General features: G+C 23.7%; 1 protein-coding gene across 1 annotated transcript; it reads right to left on the bottom strand.

Annotated features, from left to right (window-relative positions):
• Positions 1-6,918: 6,918 nt before the first annotated feature.
• OCT59_025508 (uncharacterized protein) lies at positions 6,919-8,166 on the bottom strand. The gene has a single exon (XM_066138954.1). It carries the CDS (start codon positions 8,136-8,138, stop codon positions 6,942-6,944), a length of 1,197 nt encoding a protein of 398 aa, XP_065992144.1. The 5' UTR covers positions 8,139-8,166; the 3' UTR covers positions 6,919-6,941.
• Between the last annotated feature and the right edge of the window lie 7,905 nt (positions 8,167-16,071).

The following is a 16,071-nucleotide window of genomic DNA, read 5'->3' as shown; positions in this document are numbered from 1 at the left end:
AATTGAACCACCAAAAAAATGGAAAACAAAAATCACTGAGCATGCTGAAAATTAACTATATCAGATAATAAGCAAAGTCATTGTATGGAAAGTTTTTTATTTGCTGTGGTATTCCATTTTGGATAGTTGAAAATCCCTTCTTTATTGACTTTATTAAAAGATTATACCTAATTTTCAACTCCCAAAAAGAACAGCACTTTTTACAACTTTGGTTAATAAAGAGTGCACCTATGTACTTAGTGAAATTAGTAAGGAATTGGATAAAGAAACAAAACTTACATAAGGCTAATTAATTTGTATTAAACATATATTGCTGATCTTTACTATTATAATAATTATATTTATTATATATTATTTTAGGCTTTGATAATAAATAGATATCACCCTCTGGTTAATAATGACAGATGAAGGCTGAGAATATGTTTACTCTTTAAAATTTTTTTTAAGAATTCACATACAGGAGAATTTTTAAGCAATGAAATTTTACAAATAATGGATGATGTTGGTATTAAAAAATTTTGCACTGTTATCTCAGATCATGCTTCTAATGTAGCATTAGCTAAAAAAATGATCATTACTCACCATTCCTATATAATTATCAATCTTTTAACCACTGATATTATGAACCTGGAATAGATATCTAATCTAACTAGTGAATGTAGAAAAATAGTTACTTTTTTTACTAGTTCACATAAAAGTGTGCATTATTAAGAAAAGATATAATTAAAAATTTGGTACCAGGCGGTGGTTTAAAAAAACATGTTAAAACTTGATGGACTACTGCATTTAATTGCACTGATTCAATTGTTTGATGCTATAAAATCAATTAAAAAATGTAAGTATATATTTATAGTTTATTTTCTAATTAGCAAAAAATGAGTTTTGGCCAAGAAAACAATTATAATTTATTAATATATTTTATTTTATTTATATTTTTTTTTATTTAGTTAACAGAATATGAAAGACAGCTATTTAGCGCTGAAATACTATCCATTATTTGCTGTTGCAATTTTAATGTGGTTCTGGAGGCCGGACCTGAACTTGTTCATCAGTACGTGGTTCTGGAGGCCGGATCTGAACTTGTTCATCAGAAGGCTCAACTGGAGGCCGGACCTGAACTTGTTCATCAGTACGTGGTTCTGGAGGTCATGATATAGAAGATCTTTGTTCAATTTTAAATCCAATTAAAAAAGCTATCATAATACTTGAACATAAAAAGTTATATTAGCAAATTGTTTTATTTGTCTTGCAACTATGGCTGCATCTATAAAAGAATTACTTCAAATCAGAACTATCAATTTTCATTCTAAATGTAACCAATTTTTAATAAAAAGTGGCAAGAATTTAACTTTGACTTATACCTACTCGCATATTTTTTGCATCCAAATTATAGAGGTAAATATTTTTAAAAAAAATTATATAATTGTTTTAAGTTTTAAAAATTAAATTAGAATTATTTTGTTCATTTTTAGATATAGGTTTATAACAAAATTACTTTTTGAATAATTTGTGAAAAGCATTATTCATTTGGAAAGTATTAGGAAAAGGAAGCAATTCAGCAAATAAATTAATTGCTCAATTAACATACTATTCTCTTAAAATTTAACCTCATGATTTTGAATTTGTATCTGGAATTCATAATGTCAAAAATTGGTGGCTAATGTGTAAACAAAAAAGTATCATATTCAACAACTGGCATTAATTGTCAATGCTATAAAGCTACATAATGCAAGTTGTGACCATGACTTTTCAGTTTTAGGTTGGTATATGAATAAAAGACAACTATGGTAAGTTATTTTATTAATTTTTAATTTATTTATTATGCAACATATTTAATAATAAACTTTTTTTAAAATTCTAGTTTCAATTATGATTTATTACAAAACATGGCCAAAGTTTATTCTTATTATATTTCAAATATTCAAATAATACAAATTCTGAAATTACCTATAGATATATCATAGCAAAAATTACAAGACATAATTGCTCAAACCTCTTAACTTTTTGATATTGAAGATAATAATGAAAATGAAGAATTTAATGATAATGATAATAAATATAAAGTAAATGAATGGTAGAGAATGATAAAGAAAAGCTTGTTGAAACACAAATTAATTCAAATGTTATTAAATTTACAGAATTGATTGAAAATAAATAATTTCTAAGTTTCTACTTTTTAATTTCTATAATCTATGTGCAAAAAATTAAGTAAAATAATTTGGGATTTACAAAAGAATTTGAGGCAGGTGTACAAAAAGATTTGTAATGTACAAAATAATTTGAATTTGTACATTTGGGATATCATAATGTTGGCTTTCATCTAAAGTATTTTTGGTGGCATATATAGAATTTATAATATTAACAATAAAGTTTTTAACTGATCATATGGAATCCATTCAAATACTGTATATACATGTTGATTGATTTTGATTGCATTTTTAGAATTAAATTATCGATTTTTTGTTTCCACTTGTCCAATTAATAAATAATTTTTTTAAATAATTTGCATGACATGATCCATTACACTTTTCACATAAATTATTATAATAATTTCGAAGAACCATAATGTAATGTTTTGTATATGGAGCCTTAAAAAATTCCAGCAGAACAAAAGAAATCTTTAAATGAGGTATGAAATTTATTAGATTTATTTAAATATTCTTTAATATAATAATTATTTTCATAATTTAGGTTAAGATAGGCATTATGGATTTCTTATATATTTGCCATTTCTTTTGTTATATTTTAATGGGTTATCCTTCCATGTTGCTAAATATTCTTCAGTAAAGACAACTTCTTTAGTATCATCAAAATGATTGTATGGTCATTCAAATATTGCATCATAAAAGGAATTGATTTCTGATTGCATTTCTTGAATTAAATCTTGAATTAAACAATCTAGTAATTTTCCATTCCCTCTAGTCCAATTTGCAAAATTATCCTTTAAATAATTAATCTGACATATTTCACACCATTCATACAATAAATAACGCGAATTTATATTCTTCATCACATGTTTGACAATATACGTTTGGAATAATAATAATAATAATATAGTCTTCATGATTTTATTTATTAACTAAATTAGGGATTGGAACCGTCCAAAAAAATCTTAACCGGTTAAAAACTGGTTAATCGGAACGTTTAACCAGATAATAACCGGTTAAAGATATAAGTTTTACGTTTAACGCGTTTATAAGTTTTATTTTGCCCATTTGAATACTTTATAAATCTATTTCAATTTTACTCTTAAAATTATGCATCATTTATGATAAAAACACATTTTTAACTTTATTCATAAATATTTGATAAATTGTAAACACATAATTTATATGAATAATGTAAATATAAATACTAGTAAAAATGATAAAAATTGAAATAACAAAAACGATTGGTTGTTCTTAACCTATTTTCTCTAAAAAGACTTTATAAATAACATTTCAAGTATTTAATTATGATATTTATTTACCTTATTAGTGCTAACAACTTAAATACTTTGAATTTCTTTTAATAAAAAGAAGATTGTTGTCTTGATGACTCAGATCGAGATTCTTATATGTCTCTATAGTCAATATCATCCATGTTGTATAAAAAATAAAAAAATAATTTTAAAAAAAAATTTCGTAAAAAATTGAGCAATAAAAAAGTTTCAATCAGTTTATTTTTTTAGCTAGCCGTTAGCCAATATAGGAATATCGGAAGTTCTGAATTAAAAAATTATCTGATGACAATCTTCATATTTAACCATTTTTTGGATTATCTTAACCGGTTTACCGCTTTAACCGGTTAATTATCTGGTTAACATTAACCGGTTCCAATCCCTAAACTAAATAATTTACCTTAATCTTACAAACAAAAATTAAGAAAAACTGAAAGTATTTTTTTAAAAAAATTACTTCTTTTAAAATTTCATACCTTGTTTAGGAATTCAATAATACTTTGTGAGTTATAAATATTTTAAAGTAATTGTTTTATTTGATTCTCTTGTCCATTCTCTATTATAATAATATAATGGGCCATTCTTCTATAACGCAGAAAATATCATCTTTATTATTTTTTGAATATCACTTAACTTGATCAAATGATATCCACTCAAATATTATATCAGACTTTAAAAATAGATTTTAATTGTATTTCTTGAATAAGATTATCAATTTTTTTTATTTTAACTTGTTCAATTTGTAAAATTTTTTTTAAAATAATCCATTTGACATGATTACACCATTCTTAGCTTTAATTACATTTGTATACTTTTAAAGAAATTTATTGTGAAAAATCAAAAATGTGATGAAAACATTAATATAATCTTTCATCCTTGGACATTGAGATATTCTGTGTATTTTAAGAATTTCACTAATTATAATAACTAATAAATGCTTATTATATAAATTCGTATATTGTTCATCATATTTATTACATGCCCCATAGTTGTCTTGATTTGAAATTACTATCTCAAAGAAACAGGTTATGAACTGTTTTTCAGAAAAAAAAGACGCCAAATTTTAATCGATTTTATAGCCTTTATAGGAGTAATAAAAGTTATACTTGTGTGTAAGTATAGATAAGCTTTTGCAAAAAAAAAAGTCAAATTTACCAATCGATTTGTAAGCATAGCATAATAAGGGTAATACAATTGAATTACTCGCGTAAACATAGATAAGCTTCTACAATATTTCAAACGATTTTGCAACCATGATAAGGGTGATAGGAAATATAGATAAGCTTTTTTGAAATTTTGCAATCATAATAAGAGTAATACAATTTTGTATTACATGTTGTAAATATAAATAAATTTTCGCGAAAAGAAAAATATAAGCCGAAATTTTTAATTAATTGTAAGTTAAATAAGTGTATTTTTGTGCAAAGGAGCTTTCACGATAACGTGATAAAGGATTATTTGTATAAAAAAAAAAACTCGATCATGTGATTCACATAATTTAGCAACTACCCCAACGGCACCCAGAAAATTCATCGAACTCGGCCGGCGTTATGCACTGACACATGATCGAAAAATTTTGTGATGAATAATATGTGGCAATTAGGATTTCATCTACTAGAAAAAAATAAGTCCCTCAGATAAAAAACTCGGACGGGGCGTAACGATGTGATAAATAAAACAGATCACATGATCGAAGAATTTTATTAATTTAGCCACGCATTATGCAACGATTTTTGATTGAGTTACATGTTAGTTTGTAATGTTACTTGGCTATAAAAATAAAAATAAAAATTTTTGAAATTCGTGTTACATGGCCATATGACCATATGACCCCATAATAAAAACAATAATAATGTGATATTCGTTCAGGAGGTGGTTTATCCCCCTCCTGTTCTTTCTTTTTTTTCCAATCAAGGTGGTAACACCCTGTTTCTGTAAGGTACAGCCGTGTTTTGGTTATTAGTTTAGCGAATTACTTTCGGTCTTAGTCTGTAGGACTCGGTAATTTTTACTGTAACTCGGTTTCCAAACAAGTAATTTTAATTTTCTCTCTCCATGTTGATTGATTGTTATTTCATTTTGTGAATTAAAAATAAAAAATAAATAATAATAATGTGATAATAAATGAAATTGTGATAATATCAAAAGTAGCTGTTTATTTGAAACTAAAATATAAGATCTGGTGAGTTACTGTACCTTTCCACAATATATGGGCAATTAATTTTTTTTAATTAATCAATTAACTAATTAAAAAATAAAATTTTCTTATTTTAAAAGTAAATGTAAGCAATTTTTAACTAAAAAAAATCTCTTAACAATATTACTGGTCTTACAGTATAAATACATAGAGAATAATCCTAATTATATATATCAGACAAGTTAATTATACGATATTGAGTAAGTCGTAACTAAACATAATTCTGTAAATTGAGGCTATCATTGCTTTAATCAACCCAAAATCATCAATAAAATATCAAACATAATATCAATGGTTTGAGAAAAAAATTAATCTAATATCTATTTGGACGTACGATGACTAGAGAAATGACTGGCCACGCTACTAGGTTTCAAATAATGATTTCACATATCAACACTAGCTGAAGCCGCTGAAGCAATAACCGCAGCATATTAAATATTATGAAAAAAACAATAATTTTTAATATATACGCCAAAATTGAATTATGTATACCATCCAATTAATTATAATTGTTAAATTATTGTAATTATTGTCTATCGAATTAACGAATTAAAAAAAAAAAAAGTTTATTTGTATTACATTCCAAAGAATTCTTCGTGGTTTGAGTGTTACTTGTAATACTTTACATTTACGGTAATTTAAGAAAGTAAAAAATTTTAAAAACGAGATAATATCAACCAAAAATAGTTACACGAATTTCTATGATTCGTTCATCATTTTGACAAATAAATATTGTAGAACCTGTATTACCGAAAGTCACTTGACCAAAAATGTCGCAACTTGCCGAAATCTTATTAAAGGGGGATAATTTACAGAAATATCATTTTACCGATCTTTTTTTTATTTTTCTTCAATTTACTTTTTTATTTATACGATTATTTTTTTTTATTTATTTAATTCGATAAAATCTGCATATTTAAAGGTTAAAAAAAAATTTAATCTTTCGATATTAGATGGTGTTTCCAAGGTACAATATAACTTCCGAACCCAGGTATTACCCGAGTATCTTGTGCGATGGAACGGTGCTTGCTTGTAAACAATAGTTTAGAATTGATTTGGCAAAATGGCATGATCAAATGACTTTCGGATCTACAAAATGCGCCACTTGGTTACTTATATAGAGTACAAAATGATTTTGTGAATCGTGAAACTCGGGAGTCGTCAGTCGTGGCTACCATCCGATAGAATATTTTTTATTTTAAAAAAATTAACTGAAAAATACGAAAAAAAGAATTATAAAAAGTGATAATATAATAATCAATATTAATACTAAATTTTTTTTTAATTAATAATAAATTTTTTAATTTATATTAAAATGATTTTATAATGAATTTTAGGTACATTTTTCATAACAATCTCAATTAAATTTAAATCATTCATATATTCTTTACAAAAAATATCAATAGTTTCTAAATATTGACAAGTATTAAGAATAAATTTTAACGTATCTAATTCATCATTACTAAATTTAGTAGAAAGTTTTCTAAGATTTGGACAAAATTTAATTATAGCTAAATTTAATAAATTATTACTATTTCTAACATAAAATTCTTTTAAATTTTTTCCATTAATTTCCAAAAAATTTACTAATGAATCATTATCAGGACATTCTCTTTTAAATTCTAAACGTTGTAAATATGGAAAAATATCGTATTGTAAATTACTAAAATCTCTATAAGGTTCATTACTATAAAATGTTAATATAAGTTCTTGTAATTTAGTGAATCTAGATATAAATGATAATGAAATATTTGGATGCATTCTTCCCCCATAAATATTTATTGAAATTAAAGTATTAGGAATTTTTGATATCAAATTAATTGTATCTTTCAAATCTTTATGAAGACCAAATCGATACATACACATATATTTTAAATTTTGTTGAACGGATACTAAATCAACCAATCCACTTGAAATGACTTTTTTGTATATTATTTTTAGTGTTTTTAAAGTATGACATACTTGAGATAATTGATAAAAAAATTCGGTACGAATACTTGAATAACAATATAATTCTGTTAAATTTTTTAAACAATCTCTAGCTCCAGAATATGAAGTAAAATTTGTAATATGTTTTAATGACCAACCTAAAAATGTTATTTTTCTTAAAGAAGGAATTTGTCCCATAAGAAGTTTAAATATTTCCTGTGATACAATAAAAATATTATCGTCTAAATTTTGAACAGAAATAAAATATCTTCTTTTAAGAATATTCTTAATATTATAATTAACTTCATAAATTGATAGAAATTTACAAAATGATGCATAATTAAATATTGGAGGTTTTGAATTTGTTATTAAAATTCCATTATTAAGTAAGATTTCTTTTGATTCATTCGGAAGACAAGAAATTAAAGTATTGTAATTTCTAATTTTACTCCATAAAATTCTGACGGAAAGTTTACACCAAAGTCGATTGACTAATAAACATGAATACAAAGTAACTTTATCACTTTCTAAATGTTCAAAAATATTATTAAGGCAATCAATAGGAAGTTGCATTTTGTTAATCTTTAACAAATTCAACGGGAGTTTTTTAAGAAAAAAAATTATCGTGGCGTATATATTTATTAAATTACATGATGTCGTGTAACACTTTAAAGGTGTTACTAAATTTTTGGATAAACCTGTACTCCCCGTAAAAATAATGGCGTGAGTATTCGCTTTTCACTATTATGGTTAGATTACATCATATTGTAATTTTGGTCACAGGACCAACCGATTGGATGAAAATGCACTATTTTTATTTTACTATTTTTATCTTATGGCTTTTATCACTATTAAGTCTATTTATTAAGCTGGTAACAATTAAACGATTTTTTTTTTCTGTAAGCAGTACATCTTCGTTTACACTTGTAAATATTTACCTTCTATTTAGAAAATATCACCAAAATTAAAATGACGATCATTTTCATGTCAGATTTATTTTAACATGAGCTTTTTAGTAACATAATGATTTATAATTTAACTATCTGATGATATTTTGATTGGTCTGATAGAAATTCTGGTACAACGGCAAAATTTGAATATGTCAACATTAAAAAAATTTCATATAAATTTTTCAAAAAAAAAAAAATATTGTAGACATCATCACAAGTATGTTGCTGACATGATTTTATTATTTTTTTTTAATAAATTTTATATTTTGTAGTAATAAGGCTTAATATTGCGTAAGTGGCTTAAAAATCTCGCATAGCACTGCCTCCACTGCCTTCCCGTGAGAGTAAAATTTGGCAGATTTGGCGTTTGATTTTGATTAAATTAATCTGGTGTCTGATTTCTGATGATTAAGGTAGCACTTAAATCGGTTACGTTACATTTCGGTACCGTTACTGATCGTAAACATATTTTAAATTTTAATAATAATATCAGCCTCCATAACCCCATAATTATTTATTTATTAAACTATCGAAAGTCATATTCGCATCTACAGGACCCGAAATATACATAAAAAGGTCAAGTTCGAGTTTGCGTTATTTACGTTACAACCAGTCAAAAAAAAAAAATCATGAAATCTTTCCTTTTATAGATAATTCCTAGTGGAAGCTATTACCTTTTTTGGATACTGACCGAAATTATCATAATTCCGGCCCTGAAAAAATGATTGTACTGCATATTTAGATATTCTATATAATATGTGGAATGATTCATTTTTTGAATATTTTTTTTTTAGCCTAAATATAATATAAAACAAAAATATTTCGGGTCCTGCATCTATAGATTACACCTGGATTATTATTTAATTTTGACTAGAATTTATTATGCGTCACAAATTTCGATTTTGAGAAAATTTAAACGAAGATTTATTCTGAACTATTGCCTATGCATAATGAAATCAACTTATTTTGTTTATATTTTATTTGTTCTACATATACAATATGTATTTTATTTAATTATGATTTGGTTTTCAAAGATAAATTAAATATCACGATATAATTCAATAAAGAAAATATCCAAAAATTATAAACATCAACATTTCAGCACTATTTATAATTCTAATAAAGATAAAAAGACAATAAGATAGAAATAATTTGTAACGTATTTCGATGAAATATTTATTCAATTGTAAATATGGAAAAATGTTTAATTTCAGATATTTATTTGAATCTTGCCTTGAGACGAACGGGGTATATAAACTCTTTTTCCTAAAAAAAAGTTATCGCACTAAAACAAAATATTAACATATCTATTTGGTCCTGTTTCATTTAATTTAATTTATACATTTTTATAATTTATACATTTTTATAAATCTACTTTCATAAATACGTTCCAACATATAAAAATTGATAGTAAATTAAGACTAAAACTTGAAAAAAATTTGTGTATTTTGATGAAATAATTAAATATTTTATTTCTTTTATAAAATAGAAAACTCGTGATTTTTTTGTTATTACAAAAAAATTACAAACTTGCTCACTTTTTTCAAACTTGTGATTTTCCGATTTATAATTGAATTACTTTTTTGTTAAAAAAAAAATCATACGTCGATTTTTCATATTTTAAAAAGATTTTTATTAACCTATAAATATAATGACTTATTTCTTTTTGATCGTAATATTCTTGTAATAATATATTAAGTACTCTATCTAATATTTGAATTTAATTAACTCAGGTATTTAATTTTTGCAATTTGCCAATATAACTAGGCAGCTCAAGCGTTAAATGCCAATTATGATGATTGTAAAAACCAAAAAAAAAAATTTACATAACCAAAATTCATTACTCTCAAAGGTTACAGTATATATGGAATAATCATTAATAATATTTAAGAATTGTTTTATACTGTTTGTTAGGAAAGTCTTTTAATAACCTCAAAAGAATCAGTTTGACTGACACTTTGATTGATTAACTTTGACTAACTACCTTAAATCCTACTGCTTGACCAATTATTTGACCAAAAATTTAGCTAATAACTTTGATTTTTATAATACTTTTTTGTTACAAATACAAAATAAATTTATATTAAATTAAACTCTTTGCTTTTAATTATATAAATATCTATAAATAGTAATAGTTTACATAAACATTACTCATTTATTTATTAGACTATGTACTATTAATCAGCAATCTCAAAGATAAATGCATTATTAAGCACTTTTATCCCAAGTTAATGTAATAAATCATTCTAAAAATAAAGGAAAGCTAATACTTATATAAAAAAAAAATTATAAATGAGAACTTTTAATAGGAAAACCCATATAAATAAAGTATTCAGTTAATGTTTTCTAATATCCTAAGTCCTAACTATGCAAATACATGTGTGATTACTCTGAAGTTAGTAACTGGAAAAAAGAAAAATTCAATAGGGTACCATTATTAAAATCTTGATTTTCTATGAAAACTTCAACACTAGTAGTTTCAGCCTGCTGAACAACTTCTTCATTGATTTATACAATTGAGAAATTGGAACTTCCAGATTCCTTGTTGAACTTTTGGGAAAATTTGTTTATGGGATTTGGAACTGGAACTATAGATTCTTACTGCTTTTGGGAAAAAATTTGTCTATGGGATATGTCATCATCATTACCATCAAATTATAATTGTCATCTATATCAATGTATAGTATATTTAAAAATATATCTCAAAGAATGGTGTTAATTTAATAAAAATTTTTGATATTCAAAGTAATTATATTGTTTGTGAGTTATTAAAAAAAATTATTTGATTATGAATTTGATTTTATATCTTTTATTTAATATAATTTGGTAAGATTTGATTTTTCCTTTTTTTTGAAATTACATTTTTTTATATTTTTTGATATTTTTTTTTGAATATTTTTTTGTAAATATAAAATTGAAATAATGCAAAAGCAAGTCCTTATCCATTTCTTGGCAGGCTTTTCTTTGCTATCCTTCTCCTTAGTATTACATTTTGTAAAATTCTTTCATTTAATGTATTATCATTTGATTTGTCTTTTTCAATATTGTGTACCTTGATACTAATTATAGATGAGGCATTTCTCTGCATTCTGTAGCAACTTCGAAAGTCTCATCTTGCCACTTAATAATCATCACATTGCTATCATAAGAATATATATTTTAACAATATCATGATGTTAGAATCATCATTGGTTACTCTTATTTCCACACTCTATCTTTCAGCAACTTTAGAAGAATTGATAATAATATTGCTAATATGCATTAAACAATGATAAAATTTGACCTTGCAATAGAATAAGTAAGCTGCAAGAAATTTAAATTTATTTGTATATATAAATGCCATCCTATATTATCAGCGTGAGCTGTGTTATTTGTCCATTAACATCATGATACTTTAAATAAAGATTTTGTTGATAGGTAGGGTATCATCCAAAATAAATGAAAAAGTGTAATAATCTACTGCAAATTTGACAAATTGGATATTCCCAGTGAAGTAAGTAAAATTTCTGTGTAGAATTTATTTTCCACCATGACTTTAATCAGTTTAATGGTTTTATCTTTCTTCTATGGCTAGAATTCAACATTCATAAGCTGGTCAACTTTAAAACTTCAAATTTATACTAAATTTGAATACAGTTAAACCTCATATAATAACACACACTTCCTATAATTAATTAAGAGATTTCTATACAATCACAACCTATGTATAGTCATAATTATTTTCAGGTTTTTTACCATGTAATCAACTTGGTAATCTCACTGTAATAGCTTTATAGCACATCCTGTATATAAAATATTAAGAACATAAGTTGGTTATTTTAATTATTTGAATTTTTTTCTAAGTTTTACTTGTTGTTGATTATTACTCATATGTCATTATCTTCATTTTTGCTTTCGGAAGCTTGCTGCATTTGAGTCTTTAGTGTATTATTTAGTTTAATTTATTGTTATTTTCCATATAGAATGCTGTAAGATTTGAATCCAATTGCTGCATCTATCATTGGATTTGTTGCATTTTTTTTTAATTTAATTCCATAAAAATATTTATTATTATGGATTGTAGTAATGTAATTGTTTGTGCTTATTTTATTTATATTAAACAAATGGTGGTAGTGTTTTATCAGAAATCCATTCTATTTCTTTCTTTCATATCATTATCTGTGCTATAATAATTTCCTTCGCCTTCTTCTTCTCCTATTTCGTCTTCCTCTTCTTTTTTCACTTTCTTGTAATTCTCTATCTGCTTCTGCTTCATCTTCTACTTCTACTTTGTGTGTTTCTTTAGTCTCTATAATTCTGCATAATTATTATTGTTATCATCATTCTTATTATTACATACTTTCTAACTTTCTGTCATTTTACATATCTGGAAAACAATAACTCTGTATATTGTAAATCTAGAATGCCAAATAATATAAATTGACATTTTTTAAGTTGACAATGACTTTCAAATTTTTCTTTCATTGGAATAATAAAAATAAATCAAAAATGATTTTGAATTCTATTAAACTTTAATTGCTAATAATATATTATTATTAAATAATATTAAATGTCTCATCTTGTTTGAAATTATTTTCTGCTCATTTCCAACAGTCCCTATAAAAAATATATATACGGTTAGTATACTGTATTTTCGTATTTTGCGAACAGTATATTTATAGTATTATTACCGTATAATTACAGTATTTTCACATACTGTATATATTCGGTATTCTGCACACCGTATCATATATACGGTTTGCATACAGTATATTTTTCCAGTTTCACCCGTATGTTTTATACTTGTAAACAGTAGAAAAACCGTATGTTTTATACCAATAAACAGTATATTGTTTTATATTTTATATTGCGAACAGTATACTTTTCCAGGATAAACCGTATATTTTATACTGATAAACAGTACTTTTTTCCAGTTTAAACTGCATATTTTGTACTGATAAATAGTATATATTATTCAATTAAATCGTATATTTTATATTTGCAAACAGAATTTAAAATGCATTTATAATCAATAAAATTTTTATTAAATAATATTAAATATACAAATATTTTTTTATAAATAATATAAATAAAAAACTAGTATAAAATAATATACTATTTGTAAAAAAAATAATATTAGCAAAATATAAACAAAAAAAAAGAAATTTAATTAGTAATATTATCATTATTTTAAATATAAAAAAGGAATAATAAAAGGTTAGTAAAAAAAAAGAAATTTAATTAGTAATATTATCATTATTTTAAATATAAAAAAGAAATAATAAAAAGTTAGTAATATTATTAATATATTAGTTAGATATAAAAAAGTAATAAAACGATAGTAGTAATGTTAGTAATATATTAAAAAAATTAAATAAAATACATAAAAGTAAAAAAAAATATAATTAATATATGTTAACATATAATATTAATGCAAAAATAAAAACATAAAACGGTGTATATATAGTTGTTTAATTAATATTGTTAAAATTCACCATTACAATTCCAGTGAGATATTAGTGAAAGTAATTGTTAATTGATATACGTGCATATCACTTTTTGTATAATTAGTAGTTTGGTACAAATATATATATTATATATTATCAAAATAAGTTTTTTATTTAATTTTTATTATTATATGTTAAAATAATTTTGGTATTCATTTTTATTGTCTTTTTTTTTCTAAAAAAAAAGAAGAGAAAAGAATATTTTTGAAAAAATAAACAAAAAATAAACAATAACGTGTTATTAATGCATGTGATCGGCGATCAGCTGAATTTTAATTGGTTAAATATAGAAATGCGAAAATTAAAAAGCAGAAGTATTTTTTTTAAAATTTAAATCATACAGATTGTTTTTAAAGTTTAATTAGTAATTTAAAAGTTCTTTTTTTTAATAAGAAAATTTGTAAAAATTTTTCTTAATACTGCTTAATTTTTAAATTAAAGCCTTAATACTAAATTAGCTAAATTAGAATTAAGAAAAATTTGTGAGAATTTTCTTTGATACTGCTTAATTTTTAAATTAAAGCTTTAATATTAAATTAGTTAAATTAGAATTAAGCAGTATTAAGAAAAATTCGCAAGAATTTTCCTTGATACTGCTTAATTTTTAAATTAAAGCCTTAATACTACTAAATTAGTTAAATTAGAATTAACATATGGGCTGATTTATGGAATTAAGTTTTTATATTCAAAAAACTAACTTTATTAAGAAAATGCTAATACAATTTACATGAAAATGATAGATTCACACCGCTGATATAAATAAAATTGATTTGATTATATTATTTTTTGATTTTTTTAATAATATCATTAAAATTAAAAAATTTAAATATAATTGTCATGACAAAATATTGAATAACTTAACGTGTATGTGTGCTAGACGAATGAATTTATATTCATTAGAAAGAGGTAATCAAGAGCTATCCATAAACCAAATATCACATGAATTGGATCACAAGTTGCTGAATAATTACGTTCAATATATTTATTTTTAACCTTTGACTTTGATCGTTAATATCTTCACATCTAGTAATTCGATTTGAATAATCTTTTTTCGTTCAGGTAGAGTAGATTCTGGGCTTTCATATGAATATAAATATATGTGTTTAGCATACATGTGCGCCGAGATATTAACGATTTTGTTAATTGAATAAAACTCTGACACAAAAATTTTTAAAATTATAATTCTTACCAAAAGATGATCTTTACAGGTATTATTGGGCTCTTTTTACTTTACTTAACAAGTTTTTATTTGCCATTTCTGTTTTAAATTGAATAAATTAATAAAATCAATTTTAAAAAGTAATTAACAAGTAGAATAAAATTAGTATAGTAAAAAACAAAAAAAAACATCTCAAAAACTCTAAATCATAACTCACATTTTTATTTTGTATATATTTTTACTAAAAAAAAGAAGGAAATAAGGTTAAAAATAAATGAAAAAAGATTTTTCTTATTAATAAAATTATTAATATTTGTTTTCTTACTTACTGATTAAAAAAAACCTGCTATATATGCCTATAAACTTTTCTAAGTCACCTAACAAAAATCTGATTGAAAAGTGATTGAAAAGTGATTGAAAAAGAAAGTAGTTGCCATTGTTATTTTTGAATAAACGTTAAAAAATTTTTTTTATTTTTTGATAGATTTAGATCATCTGATTATGTAACACATACAATTTAAGCTTGTGAAACATAATTCTTGTTAAAATGTGCAAATCTTTATGTTTGGCTAATTTCACGAATTGGCAGATATAAGCAGTATTAAGAAAAATTCGCAAGAATTTTCCTTGATACTGCTTAATTTTTAAATCAAAGCCTTAATACTAAATTAGTTAAATTAGAATTAAGCAGTATTAAGAAAAATTCGCAAGAATTTTCCTTGATACTGCTTAATTTTTAAATTAAAGCCTTAATACTAAATTAGTTAAATTAGAATTAAGCAGTATTAAGAAAAATTCGCAAGAATTTTCCTTGATACTGCTTAATTTTTAAATTAAAACCTTAATACTAAATTAGTTAAATTAGAATTAAGCAGTATTAAGAAAAATTCTTGCGAATTTTCCTTGATACT

Source organism: Rhizophagus irregularis, chromosome 5, assembly GCF_026210795.1.
Source record: "Rhizophagus irregularis chromosome 5, complete sequence".
NCBI lineage: Eukaryota > Fungi > Glomeromycota > Glomeromycetes > Glomerales > Glomeraceae > Rhizophagus > Rhizophagus irregularis.
This window is presented reverse-complemented; position numbering and strand designations above follow the sequence as displayed.